We start from the raw sequence: 12,005 nt of genomic DNA, 5'->3' as shown, positions 1-12,005 counted from the left end.
CTAATGCCAACATTGAATAATTGTAATCATAACCGTCTAGTTTATCTTTGGGCAAGCCATGTTAACCATATCGGGATTGGAAGACGGTATCGAGAATTCGCAGGATTAAGAACGTATTTTTCGTCGTATTTCATCATATATATACACACATATACATTATGCATATCTCTCCATGGCGTACTTGGACGTCAACGAGAGGCAAAACAGAACAGGCGCAGATTGGATATCATAAACAGCAGACAAGGCATAGAAGCATCAAATCAGCGATCAATAATCTCGCCAGGGAACCTCAATCCCCAAATCCCGCGCTACCCGCATAGCAGATACCACGCACCCCTCCAGCAAAACCATCCCGTCCCAACACCAACTTCCAACGAGCCAGACGTTGCCGTCTCCATTCTGGAATGGGCCGGCTTTATGCGTCGTCAACTTCTTCCCGTCGGTGATAGGCGTGCCGTTCAATCGCCGAGAATTAGGACTGAATATCCGCTTCACTATATCTCTGCTCTGAGGTGTCCTCAGGGTGCGAGTGAAATGCGTCCGGGCGATGATTTTCGAGGGATCAATCGGGGTTGCGGGGAAGTTTGTCACGACGACGGAGGATATGGGATCCTCGTGTATCGTCTCTGTTATATATGGGGAAGAGCGGAAATGGATCCAGTTAGGCGGGCTGGGAGCGAGGTGCATCTCGTAGAGAGCGTTGCTGGGTTGCTGCTTTGTGGCTGAGAGATCGGTGTGGACGATTGATTCGACGGCCGCGGTGGGGATGTGTGACATTTCGGACCGAAGAGGCGCGAAGATGCTTCCAACAGCGTTTGGGGGCACAGCAAGAATGACGTGATCGAAAATCTTTTGATGTGGGACGGTATCGGGCTGCTGAGTGTTACCCGGGGAGTCCCATGTAACGCGGACTCCCGAGCCGTGCTGCTGTCTCGTTACGGATGTAACACGGCAGTTGAACTGCACCGTGAGTCCCTGGCAAAGGCTCTTTTGGACCTCGCTTACACCACCCGAGACGCGTAGATGCGGAGAGTTGAGAGAGCGTTGCTTGTAATCGATCACATCTTTTGCCGGGAAGTCCAGCATCTCTGCATGTGTGCAGGTCGATATGCTTGCGAGTCCAGGGAGCAGGTAACTTTCGATAAAGTAGGCAGGTATCCAAAGACGCCGCAGATATTGACCGAAAGACTCACAAGGTTTGGTCTTGCCGCCAATCGAAGGCCTTGATTCCTTGGGTGGGACGAATGAACAGCATATTGTGAACCATACCAGGCAGAATGCAAGGTAAACGGTCTCCGAAACCCACATCCAGAACCCGCACGCTTGAGGCCGTACAGGAGGGATCCGGTGGTTGTTGGATGAATGAATGAAATAGGGATTCGGTTGCTCCATTGGGCTCCCAAGCGCTTTGGAACCATGCTTGGGCAGCCTTGCAAAAGTGAAAAAGAAAAGCTCTTGGTGATATCTAATGCCCAAATAATCATACATGGCTGTCAAGTTGGGATAGAATCCACGGTCAAAGGCGCGCATGGGTTGGTCCACGCGGCTCGTTCGGATTCCATCTTTTGATGACACGGTAATTGAGGCAGAGTCGAGAGAGCACTGGTCTTGCTGTGTGTGTACAAGACCCAGAGATAGGTGTCAGCGACGATATTGAGGCAGTGGAGGCCAATGGCCACGGCGAGGGAGCCGCTAGGAAAAGATCGACAACATACTGCTTCAAATACTTCAACATCAAAGCGGTTATATTTATCCTGTCTCAATAGATATGCAGTAACCAAACCGGCCATCCCGGTACCAACCACAGCTACGGACTTCCTCTCCGTATCTTCCGTCTTGACGGCGCCCATTTCGGTTCTCACGTTGTCGCAACTCAAGTGAAAATTCAGTCAAGATAGATAGTCCATACACAAACCAAGGAACGAACGCGCGCTCGTGTACAGCACTTCTCAGGATGTGTACGGAGTAGTTAGCTGTGAAGATCGCTATTCGTGTCCAAGAAAAAGAATGCGGAAAAGAGAGAAACTCAAAACGCCGACAGGCACATATGAGACAGCGTTGAAACCAATAGAAATAGCTTTAACGGGGGCCAGATAGGACGAGGGAACAAGAAAACTTATTTAAAAAAGGCATGGCCAAGGGCACCTCGAGATGCATCGTGAGATCCGTGGCTGGATGCCAAATATCGGCGCTCGTCCCATTTTTTTTTTTAAGGTTTATCCAGACTACCAAACTCTCCGCAGCGCAACGCCCGCATCCCCTGGCGGCTGGCGCCAGGGTTCGTTGCGAGCCGATGTCTCACCACGGGAGCCAGCAGACAGAGTTTGGATTGTTCCGTTCAGATGATTCTTGGCCACGCTGCCACACGATGCTCACAGGCAGTCAATTTGACTCCGAAGTCGCAAGGTGGTGGATGTGTTTGATAGTATCTGTGCAGACAAACACCACAATAGGTTGTTATTTGCTAAGCATCCATTGGTCGTTTAATATGTTTTGATTCTCTGTTTTAACAACTCTTTGCATCCTTGAAAGCAGCGTTGCTAGCATTACCTGCACATCTCATGGCCGAAAGTCGATGCCATGCGAACAGGAAGTTAAAGGTAAGCTACAGCAGGGTACGGGGTAGTAATGCATTGAAGGATCTTTTCTTCAGATTTTAAAAGCCAATTCTTAGCCAAGTGACGAGCAGGACGGCTAATTATCCGCGTTAGCCGCCGTTTGAACCTCCAAGGCCACTGGTTGCATGTATATTTCTTGATTTGAACACGCTCAAGCTTTTTCATGACATATTTTGGACTGGACCCCTGGGCCAGTTAACCCAGATTAAAGTCAAACCCCAAAGGAAAACTCCCTCCCCCCGGGACCGTCTCCATGCTTTATACTCCGTATACAGGTGTGAGTATCCGTGTCTGAGTTTCCACATGACAGTCTCCAGTTTAAAGCAGACGCTGACTCTTTGTGAATTTACGTACATACACAGAGTACATCTAAACCGCTTGAAAACGGGTGTGCTTAGTGCAGAAGCACGTTTTATGTGGTCTTCCAAATCCTGGGTGGTTGCCAGGGATTGACAGGATGGAGCTCCAGAACCCACAGGTCAAGCAATGGATCCAAGCTGCTGCTTGAGTATCCGAGGATTGGGAGACTGGACACCGCAATCGCCCAATACTCCGTACTCCGTAGCACCAAAGCAAATAAGTAGACGTCGGGATGAGATTGCTTTGAGAAAGATTCGAATCGCAACCGAACTAGCAAGCCGGGGATTTTGACGGAGCAAGCGACGATGACGAAGATCGCGATCCAAAGAAATAAGACAACATTATGGAGAAAGCAGTGTATTTCTGGAAACACGCCTGGTTACGGTACTGAATCGTAAGGAAAGAGACGTTTCGCTGGACGGCCTGGGGCAAAGGACAACGTCCTGGAAATTACAGGCTGGGCAGAGTCTGATTGGGCGTTGTGATCTGAGTCAGCAATAAGGTCCAATCACAACGTTAAGGTTATTCCCCTGATTCGATCCATGGGCGGTACGGGTGGGTAATGTAGCGTAAATTACAGCACCAGAGCTGCCCTGCCGAAAATGGGCTCTGTAGGGATGCGGAACATGCTGAGCTGCAGGAGAGGGCATCTGTTGAAGAGCATCCCAATCCCTTGCGTAGAACTAGTTGCTGCAGCTCCTTCTGGACACTTCTCCGAGACCGAAAGGTGGTAACAAGGAATAAGGGGAAAATAAATTAATAGATAAAGCAAATAAATAAAAAAGAAAGGGAAACGCGGGCAGGCCGTTTGGTATTGAGGGCGCGCGTTTCACAGACAGGCCCAAAAAATAAAAATAAAAAACAAAATTACCAATCTCCAGGCCAGGACCAGAAGGGGAATAGAGAAACCCGCAGCCGAGCCAACCAGCGCGCGCCGTCCAAAAGGCAAAAAGTCACTTGTTCCACCCCCTTTCTCTCTCCCTCGCTCGCTCGCTCGTGCTGAGTTCACCTCGTCAGGCGTCAGGAGGCTTCTGCCAGTGCAAAGCAAAAAAAAAAAAACACTGCTATCCCTCTCGCTCCTCGTCCTCATCACCATCCTTGTCGCGGAGCCAACTTTCGAATTCTCTCGTTCAATCTCCCTCCGCCCTTCTTCGTCTTCTTTCCCCCCCCAAGCTGTGCTTGATCTTCATCGCTTTTGAACTCCTCCCTTTTTGCTCTCCTTTGGGGCTGCCTCTCGTTCCTCCCTGAGATCCAAGTGAAGTAGGAATCACTGAGGACCTCCCTCGGCATTCCCTCACACACGCACGCACGCTCTCCAATTGACGCTTCCACCCCTCCCTCGAAAATCCCATACACGCACCCTCACATCCACAAGTACGTTGGTTGTTTTGCTGTTGATGTCCACGTTGCTCTTTCTGCTTCACACCTCCCCCTTCCGGAACGTACCTTTCCTCACCGGTTTTCCTTGCTCGTGATAGCTGACCAGCTACCTGCTACCCAACTCTCAGTCTTCGTCCCCAGAACCTTGCTACGAACCTGATCTCGACGCGAATCCTTCGCTTCTGCCGTCTGCACAATGGGTAAGCTCTCGACATCTACGTTCCTTAGCCTACATCTCTCTTTTGGATGCCCCTCCGCGTCCTTGCTTTCCACGCTTCGTTGTTTCTCCCTGGTGCACGATTGAATCAACTTGATGGAGGGTCTGGAGTTTGGGACCAAGGACCCTTCATCGCCAGGATGTGAGCATCGTGGCCGTTTCTCCCCGTGCGAATAGAGCCCTACCGGGGCTGGATTCGTGCATTGCAAACAATTCGCTTCGTGGTCGTTTTCGAAATTTTGTGCAACCTCAACGACACCGCTGACTGTACAGAATCTACAGCCACCGCAACTAACGGGATTCCCGCTCCCACCCGACCCTCCCCGACCGTCAGTACTCCTCCAAGCAAGCCCGCATCGCCTCTCGTTGAACGCAGCAACCCAATGGGTGGAGGCTTGGCGCAGACGGTCACCTCAAAGGACCCAAAGGCCGTTGCCCAGGCCGCTACCGATATGAGAAATGTCGTTCGCCGGAAATTGACTGGCTATGTCGGCTTTGCCAACCTGCCGAACCAGTGGCACCGCAAGAGTGTGCGAAAGGGTTTCAATTTCAATGTCATGGTCGTCGGTAAGTGGGTGTCTTTCGGATGTGCCGTTCATCGGCGTCCTACCTTACTTACATTATTTAGGTGAGTCTGGTTTGGGAAAGTCTACTCTAGTGAACACTCTCTTCAACACCTCCCTATACCCACCCAAGGAGCGCAAGGGCCCCAGCCTTGATATCATCCCTAAAACTGTTTCGATTCAATCTATCAGCGCTGATATCGAGGAGAACGGCGTTCGTCTACGATTGACCGTTGTCGATACCCCTGGGTTCGGTGATTTTGTTAACAACGACGACTCTTGGCGTCCTATTGTCGAGAACATCGAGCAGCGATTTGACGCCTACCTTGATGCGGAGAACAAGGTCAACCGTATGAACATCGTCGATAACCGTGTGCACGCATGTGTCTACTTCATTCAGCCCACTGGCCACTCACTGAAGCCCCTTGACATCGAGGTTATGCGTCGCCTGCACACCAAGGTCAACTTGATCCCCGTCATCGCCAAGGCTGATACCTTGACCGACGAGGAAGTCGCTCTCTTCAAGCAGAGAGTAAGTTCAGACCAGTTAGACATCTTATGGGGTTCGTATGGGTTACTTACACTTTTGGCCAGATTCTTGCCGATATCCACCATCACTCCATCCAGATCTTCGAAGGTCCCCGTTATGAACTCGACGACGAAGAAACCCTTGCTGAGAACCAGGAGATCATGTCCAAGGTCCCTTTTGCCGTTGTCGGTGCAAACACTGAGGTTACCACCGCCAGCGGTCACAAAGTAAGAGGTCGCCGTTATCCATGGGGTATCATCGAAGTAGACAACGAGGAGCACTGCGACTTTGTCAAACTGCGCCAGATGCTTATCCGTACCCACATGGAAGAGCTCAAGGAACACACCAATAACGTCTTGTATGAGAACTACCGGTCCGACAAACTGACAGCAATGGGTGTGACGCAAGACCCAAGCGTCTTCAAGGAGGTCAACCCTGCTGTGAAACAGGAAGAAGAGCGCGCTCTGCACGAACAGAAACTTGCCAAGATGGAAGCAGAAATGAAGATGGTGTTCCAACAGAAGGTGCAAGAGAAAGAGAGCAAGCTGAAACAGAGTGAGGACGAACTATATGCTCGACATCGTGAGATGAAAGAGCAACTAGAACGGCAGCGGCTCGAGCTAGAGGACAAGAAGGCCCGCCTCGAAAGTGGACGACCTCTCGAAGACAAGATAAAGCGGAAAGGGTTCTCACTTCGTTAGGTTTGAATGGATCGAAACCCCCAAAGTCACGTCTGATACATGGTTTAAGCTCGAGAAATCAAATTCTTTTGGAGATCTGGCACTTGTGCTTTTGTGGCTTTTTGCATTTTTTATTTTGTTGATGGATCTAGCGCTCTATCACCCTCTCCTTGCCCATTTCCTTTTCATTAAACTCCCACACTCTCTTGTACTCTTTTTTTTTTTCCTCCTTTTCTTGTTCTTATACCTCAGCTTTTTCCTTTCAAATTATTTCTGTAATGACGTTGAATCTTGCTTTGGCTCAAGCCATCCTTCATGACTCCGAAGGTAAAGACAATATCACTTAATGTTTACGGGGCCGTTGGAGACTGCGACTTGAGGTTGAAACGGGGATGGGTGGGGGATTGTCGCTTCTGGGCAGAATGATAAAAAAAAAAAAGCCACTAAAACAGGTTGCAGCGAGCGCCGACTTCGGTGAACTCGTTCTCCCTGGGACTCGTAGGGCTCGTTGGTTCCTTCGGTCTTCTAATTTGACCCTTTTTACCCGTTGGCTTTTCATATTTAGTTAGCTCCCTTCTTGCCATGTATTTGTCTATGTTAGCTTTTTTCTTTTTTTTATATACTGATTTGGTTTTGAATTCATATTGCACACCATACTTCGTATATAAGTGATTGTGATTTTTGGGTATTTAAGCCAACGGTAGGTCTTAGTTTCTTGAGATTATTCCCTTTACTCGCTTTGTTCGATGAGGGAAATGATCTTGCAGCATCGATGTTAAATCAAATTGTCGCTGTCACAACGTCATAAAGGAGAAGTTGTCACATGGGTTAGGAATGTTGGAAGTGAATTGCCAGCAAAGAACACACAAAGTGCGTGATACTTCCTGATGAATACCATCTTCAACCAGATCAAACAATGGCTTGCAGAGTGAATTAAGAGTCGGGGTGTTCTCGTTGCCTTGTGGCCCACTGCGCTGCTCAAAGATGACATGCTGGATTTCCAGTATAAGACTGCCCCTGTCCAGTTCCCAGTTTCTTCTCTACATGCATGCCCCTTTTGTATGCATGTTATTTCTAGGACAGAAACTCCAAGGGAAGTTCCCTGGACCAGAACATTCCCTGTTATGCTGAAAGGGGACTTCTCGGCCTCTGTTTTTTGTTTTGAGATCCTGAGAGATATCTGAAATCTCTTGTTAACCTTTTCTCCCCCGCCTGTCTTCACCTTTTCCCAGACGGCAGATAAAAATTCCGGCAATTTTTAGTTTTATTTCGGATTAATTATCAAGAAATGTTTCTGGGCATATTGCATCTGGCCTTTGTCAACTTGCATATTATTAATTGCCATGTGCCAAATCATAACTGAAGAGATCTATAGCACCTGCGGCCATGCTGTTGAATGTCACTTGAAACACGGTCTCATCTACTGCGATGCGCCGAATGGCATCCCCTTCCGGAACAATACACGAGAGGAGCGCCAGAAAATGTACCCTAACAGATTTTGCTCAGAAGAAGACTGGATGGAGCTGTCCGCAGACCAAAACGGGCTCTGCCCAGACTGCAAGCGCAAGAAAGAAAAGAAACCTGTGGCGGGGGTGATGCGGTCATTCGGCTGCGGTCACAGCAGGGTGAGTATGATCGGACATATGCTCCAATGCTGCTTCTCGCCTGTCCGGCCAGAGCATCATCCTGAGAAAAACAATGGGAGAGGGGTGAGGGACAAGGCCGGCAAAAGCTCCGCTTCGGCGTTCTCTGCGACCTTCAGTAAGTCACTTTTGGTTGATATCTCGCGTCATCTCCGCCTTCGTCCTCCTCGTTCCTCCGGCGTGTGTGCGGAAGTTTCAGGAAAAGTAGGCTCAGCGGCTGCAGGAACTGGTCAGAACGAGTCGTCCCCTCCGCAAGACGGTCACAACGGCGCGGGTCCCGAAGAGGCTGAGATACGAGGATTCCACGCCGAGTGCAAGAACAGGGAGTTTTCATGGAAAAAGTTTCAGAAGCTCCGAATGATGGGAAACGAAACCGGCGTTTGGTGCCCGAATTGTGAACGAGCAAAGACGAAGATGATTATGAAATTGCATGAGTTCCAGAATGCCGCCTCGGGAGAGACAGAGGGGGGGAAGAAGGAGGAATCTGGGTATCGCGCGAAGAAACCAAAAGGATTGACGTTGTTTATACGTGATGACAAGTATTTCTGGCCGGAAGCAGCGGCTGTCCGGGGCCAGATAGAACAAGAAGGGAAAGGAGATGAAGAATGAGAGAAAAGGGCGACGCTTTGGGTAAGAAAACGGTGGAGAACCCAGAGCTTGATCCGGGAAAGCTGATAGCGATGAAAGCAGGATAGCAAGTCGGTGACCCAACCAGAGCAGGACCCTGACCACAATATATCTGCAGTGGGAGTCCTATTCAAGTTATCCAATGAAGCAATGCCGATCCTTGGCTCCTTGGATACTGCTATTTGATATAAAGGATCTCAATATCCGAGCTAAAGGGAGTCAAGAAATATCCTGGTCTCCGGGGGATTTCTTTTCATTGACCATACGTCATACACAGCCGCATAGCAGCTGATCCAGAACTATGTTCATCTCTCAAATTTAGGATGTTTCCAATGGAAAATTGCTGTTCTGCTAAACACATTGCTTTCGTTTGCATTGGACAGGGCTCGGGCACGTAGGTTTTGATGATGAAACGGTGTAGATAAAGATTAGAAACTTGGAACAAAGACTTCTCCTTTGCCAGAGAATATGACGACAGTAAAACATGTACGAAAATATCAAGGTGCTTCCCTGATCGGTGGACAGCAAATCTCGCTGACGAGTGATGGAGGTGTGTAGGCATTTGCCCCGATGACGATGATCCTTGTACTTCGCACGGTTTATGTACTCCGTATAACTAAACAGTTCATTGCGGTACATCGTCACTACTCCGTACTACGTAGACGAATTCCGTACAGCCACAGCTTGGACCCCCACAAGAACAAAGTGACCACTCTGTTTGTATTTCGCCGTCGTTCGTGCTGTCCTCTCGACCTGCAACCCTCCAAGAACTGCTGGAAGCTGCTTTTCCTCCTTCTCAGCTGCGTCTCGTATTATTATCACATAGCTTCTAGAGCTTCCGGTGGTTCGATCAAATGGCTCCACCACCGTCACCGTCGTTGCCCTTGGGCGAGCGACTCAAGCAGCTCGCCCAACGACTGCAGTGAGTTGGCCTTTTCCCTTCCCGCCTTTCTGTAATTTGAGAATCGCCCTCTGATGTATCGCTCAGATTTGGATGGTTCGTGGGCCATCTTGCCCTTGTTCTTGCCGTCTTCCGATATCTCCTCTCTGTCCTGACTTTCAATTCGACCTCGAGAATGGCCCAAGCTTCATACCGATTTGCCTTCATTGCCGCAGCAGCTACGTACGGGATCGTGGTCTACAAGTCACATATTGCTCGTGGTGATATGAAGGGAAATGTGCCTGCTCTCGTTATGAAATTGGCCGGAGATGAGAACGTTCAATACTTGCGTACGGCCTTTCCCCGTTTGTAACCCAGGGTTTATTTACCAACTGACGATGTTTTGCTTGATAGTTATTGCCCTCGTTTGGCTGTATGCCCGTCAGATCACCATTGCCGTTCTTCCATTTGCGATCTACTCATTCTTCCATGTGGCCACCTTCACTCGTAGCCACCTGATTCCAACAATTCAACCACCAAAAGAACCAGAACCGGGGGCCGGCTCACCATCCAGGCAGGGGGCTAAGCAGTCGCCCCTGTCAGAGAGCATTGGCCGTTTCATCAAGCAGTATTATGATACCAGCATGGCGTTGGTTGCTTCGCTCGAACTATCGGTTCTCATTCGGCTGATTGGAACTGCTCTTACCTTTTCTAGTGGCAGCTGGGTTCTTCTCGCGGTGTATTTTATGTTCTTCCGGTCCAGATACACTAGCAGCAAATATGTCCAGGGCGTTGTTGCTCATTCAAGTCAGAGAATCGAAGCTTCCATCTCGCACCAAAGTACCCCGCCGGTCGTGAGACAGGGCTGGCAGGTATTCAAGGACTTTGCCAGACGGGTGTATGAGTTCACGGATGTGAACCGCTACATTGGAGCCTATTCCCCGGCCGGAGCTAAGAAGCCACAGTAAATATTCTTTCTAGACCGGCAAAAGAGGGAATCGTTTTTACGACAACGACGACGACGGCCGGAGATCCAAGCGAACCACTGAAGAAGAAGATGATGATGATGAGGAGCAGGGCTATCCTGCGCATTGAATGTTGTGAAGCGCCAGAAGTGATTGCAGATGCGGACACAAGCAACCGAGTGGGCATACAAACAAGCTATCGATGAATCTACAAGAACTCTTTGTACTTTTACACTTTCCTGAAAATATGTTTCCCTGTCATTTCATCATCCACGGCTGATTTGGCTTTTTTGCCTCTGATTTTTAATGATGATATCTCTTTGCTTTCTGTGTTTGTCCATTGCTGCTTCCGGGGTTAGCTAACCGGAGTTTTCTGTGATTCTTTGGGCTACATTTAGGCCGGGGCCGGAGCTAAGAGACGATGTTAATGATTTGCCTTTTTTATTACCTCCAACGTTTCTTTGAGTTCCATACGGCTTCCATATTTATGTACACGCGGGGGAGGTAGCGGTTGAATACCAACCTAATCATATAATTTTGTATTTGATACCTAGATGGTGCTCTTTGAGCCTTCGTCAGGTGTCGAGAAGCTTACTCTGCAGCGATGGCGGGTGGAATATAAGGTAAGCTACATAGAAAATGTTAACTACCACCAAAAAAAGGTTTGGCCATGGACGGCAGCAGATCTCCCTTGCCTTCTTCCTCCAGCTTGGAGGATTCTCAGCCAACTGACTGCGAGCCTTGCTGCAACTGCACTATCAGAACATTGAAGTTACACTTCTATAAGACCCTGAAGGCAGACCAAACAAGATACTGATTGAGTTCACTCCTAAGTTCACCAAGATGTTCCTTGGCAAGAAGGAAGAGTATGTTGAGCATTGGCACATTGGATCAGATAAGCTCTCTCTGCTCTGTTTGGACTAACTCAAGCCCTTTGGATAGAGTCAAGTTTGCCATTCCAGAGATCATATACAACCCATCACTTGCTCTCAGTCCCCATGTTATTCTCCTTGGCCTTCTGTTTGCTGATTGGGTATTCACTCATCTTGACAGCAAGAGGGTTTTCACATCAGCAGAGCAACTTCTCTATCTTAATATCTTAGATGATGTTTATAAGCTTCTGTTGCACTTAGATCCAGCTCTGAAAGATGTCTCCATATTTCAGAAGTCAGTGTGGACAATGGACAAAATCAAGATCTCTGATATTGAAGCTCTCATCTACAGTACCATACAGCCATGGATCAAGTGCATCAGAGCGTTAAGCACCTTCCATGAGATTCTTCAAGCTTACAATCTTGACTATGGTGCAGGCAAGGCTCTGAACAATAGCAGTAAGTTCATTCCGTGAAACTGAGTGTTGATAGCTCACCAACCTTATTGTAGAACAAATAAGTAAAACAGTCTGGAGCCTGATATATCAGTACTCCAACTCTAGTACATTCCTCAAATACTATCTTACAGATGTGTGGACAAGGATGTCCATGCAATTGTCCAGGGTTTAAAGCCACAGAAACACATGATGTACACTGTCTGTCAGATGCTT

General features: G+C 48.7%; 5 protein-coding genes across 5 annotated transcripts; 4 read left to right on the top strand and 1 right to left on the bottom strand.

Moving 5' to 3' along the window:
* Nucleotides 1–162: 162 nt before the first annotated feature.
* On the bottom strand, nt 163–1,850 carry D8B26_000322 (uncharacterized protein; the record flags this gene model as incomplete). Its single annotated transcript, XM_003067496.2, has 2 exons — nt 163–1,611; nt 1,716–1,850. The coding sequence occupies 2 exons, from the start codon at nt 1,848–1,850 to the stop codon at nt 268–270; spliced, it is 1,479 nt and encodes a 492-aa protein (XP_003067542.2). The 3' UTR covers nt 163–267.
* A 2,701-nt stretch (nt 1,851–4,551) lies between these two features.
* On the top strand, nt 4,552–6,997 carry CDC3 (Cell division control protein 3). Its single transcript, XM_066123190.1, has 4 exons — nt 4,552–4,558; nt 4,858–5,142; nt 5,204–5,670; nt 5,733–6,997. Exons 1-4 carry the CDS (start codon nt 4,555–4,557, stop codon nt 6,366–6,368), a joined length of 1,392 nt encoding a protein of 463 aa, XP_065979264.1. The 5' UTR covers nt 4,552–4,554; the 3' UTR covers nt 6,369–6,997.
* Nucleotides 6,998–7,656: 659 nt separating this feature from the next.
* D8B26_000320 (uncharacterized protein) lies at nt 7,657–8,748 on the top strand. Its single transcript, XM_066123189.1, has one exon. It carries the CDS (start codon nt 7,691–7,693, stop codon nt 8,597–8,599), a length of 909 nt encoding a protein of 302 aa, XP_065979263.1. The 5' UTR covers nt 7,657–7,690; the 3' UTR covers nt 8,600–8,748.
* Nucleotides 8,749–9,308: 560 nt separating this feature from the next.
* On the top strand, nt 9,309–10,992 carry D8B26_000319 (uncharacterized protein). Its single transcript, XM_003067498.2, has 3 exons — nt 9,309–9,539; nt 9,606–9,847; nt 9,912–10,992. Exons 1-3 carry the CDS (start codon nt 9,472–9,474, stop codon nt 10,463–10,465), a joined length of 864 nt encoding a protein of 287 aa, XP_003067544.2. The 5' UTR covers nt 9,309–9,471; the 3' UTR covers nt 10,466–10,992.
* Nucleotides 10,993–11,305: 313 nt separating this feature from the next.
* D8B26_000318 (uncharacterized protein) lies at nt 11,306–11,810 on the top strand (the record flags this gene model as incomplete). Its single annotated transcript, XM_066123188.1, has 2 exons — nt 11,306–11,328; nt 11,405–11,810. The coding sequence occupies 2 exons, from the start codon at nt 11,306–11,308 to the stop codon at nt 11,808–11,810; spliced, it is 429 nt and encodes a 142-aa protein (XP_065979262.1).
* Nucleotides 11,811–12,005: the final 195 nt, after the last annotated feature.

The sequence above is a fragment of the Coccidioides posadasii genome, chromosome 1 (assembly GCF_018416015.2).
Source record: "Coccidioides posadasii str. Silveira chromosome 1, complete sequence".
In the NCBI taxonomy this organism is placed as follows: Eukaryota; Fungi; Ascomycota; class Eurotiomycetes; order Onygenales; family Onygenaceae; genus Coccidioides; species Coccidioides posadasii.
Note: the sequence above shows the minus strand (reverse complement) of the source record. Positions and strands in the feature narration are given on the sequence as shown.

Coding starts and splice junctions, on each gene's coding strand:
- D8B26_000319 (XM_003067498.2), top strand. CDS start 9,472: ATGGCTCCACCACCGTCACCGTCGTTGCCCTTGGGCGAGCGACTCAAG. Junction 9,540..9,605: donor CAGCTCGCCCAACGACTGCA/GTGAGTTGGCCT, acceptor TGTATCGCTCAG/ATTTGGATGGTTCGTGGGCC. Junction 9,848..9,911: donor TGAGAACGTTCAATACTTGC/GTACGGCCTTTC, acceptor TTTGCTTGATAG/TTATTGCCCTCGTTTGGCTG.
- CDC3 (XM_066123190.1), top strand. Junction 5,143..5,203: donor TTTCAATGTCATGGTCGTCG/GTAAGTGGGTGT, acceptor TACATTATTTAG/GTGAGTCTGGTTTGGGAAAG. Junction 5,671..5,732: donor TCGCTCTCTTCAAGCAGAGA/GTAAGTTCAGAC, acceptor ACTTTTGGCCAG/ATTCTTGCCGATATCCACCA.
- D8B26_000320 (XM_066123189.1), top strand. CDS start 7,691: ATGTGCCAAATCATAACTGAAGAGATCTATAGCACCTGCGGCCATGCT.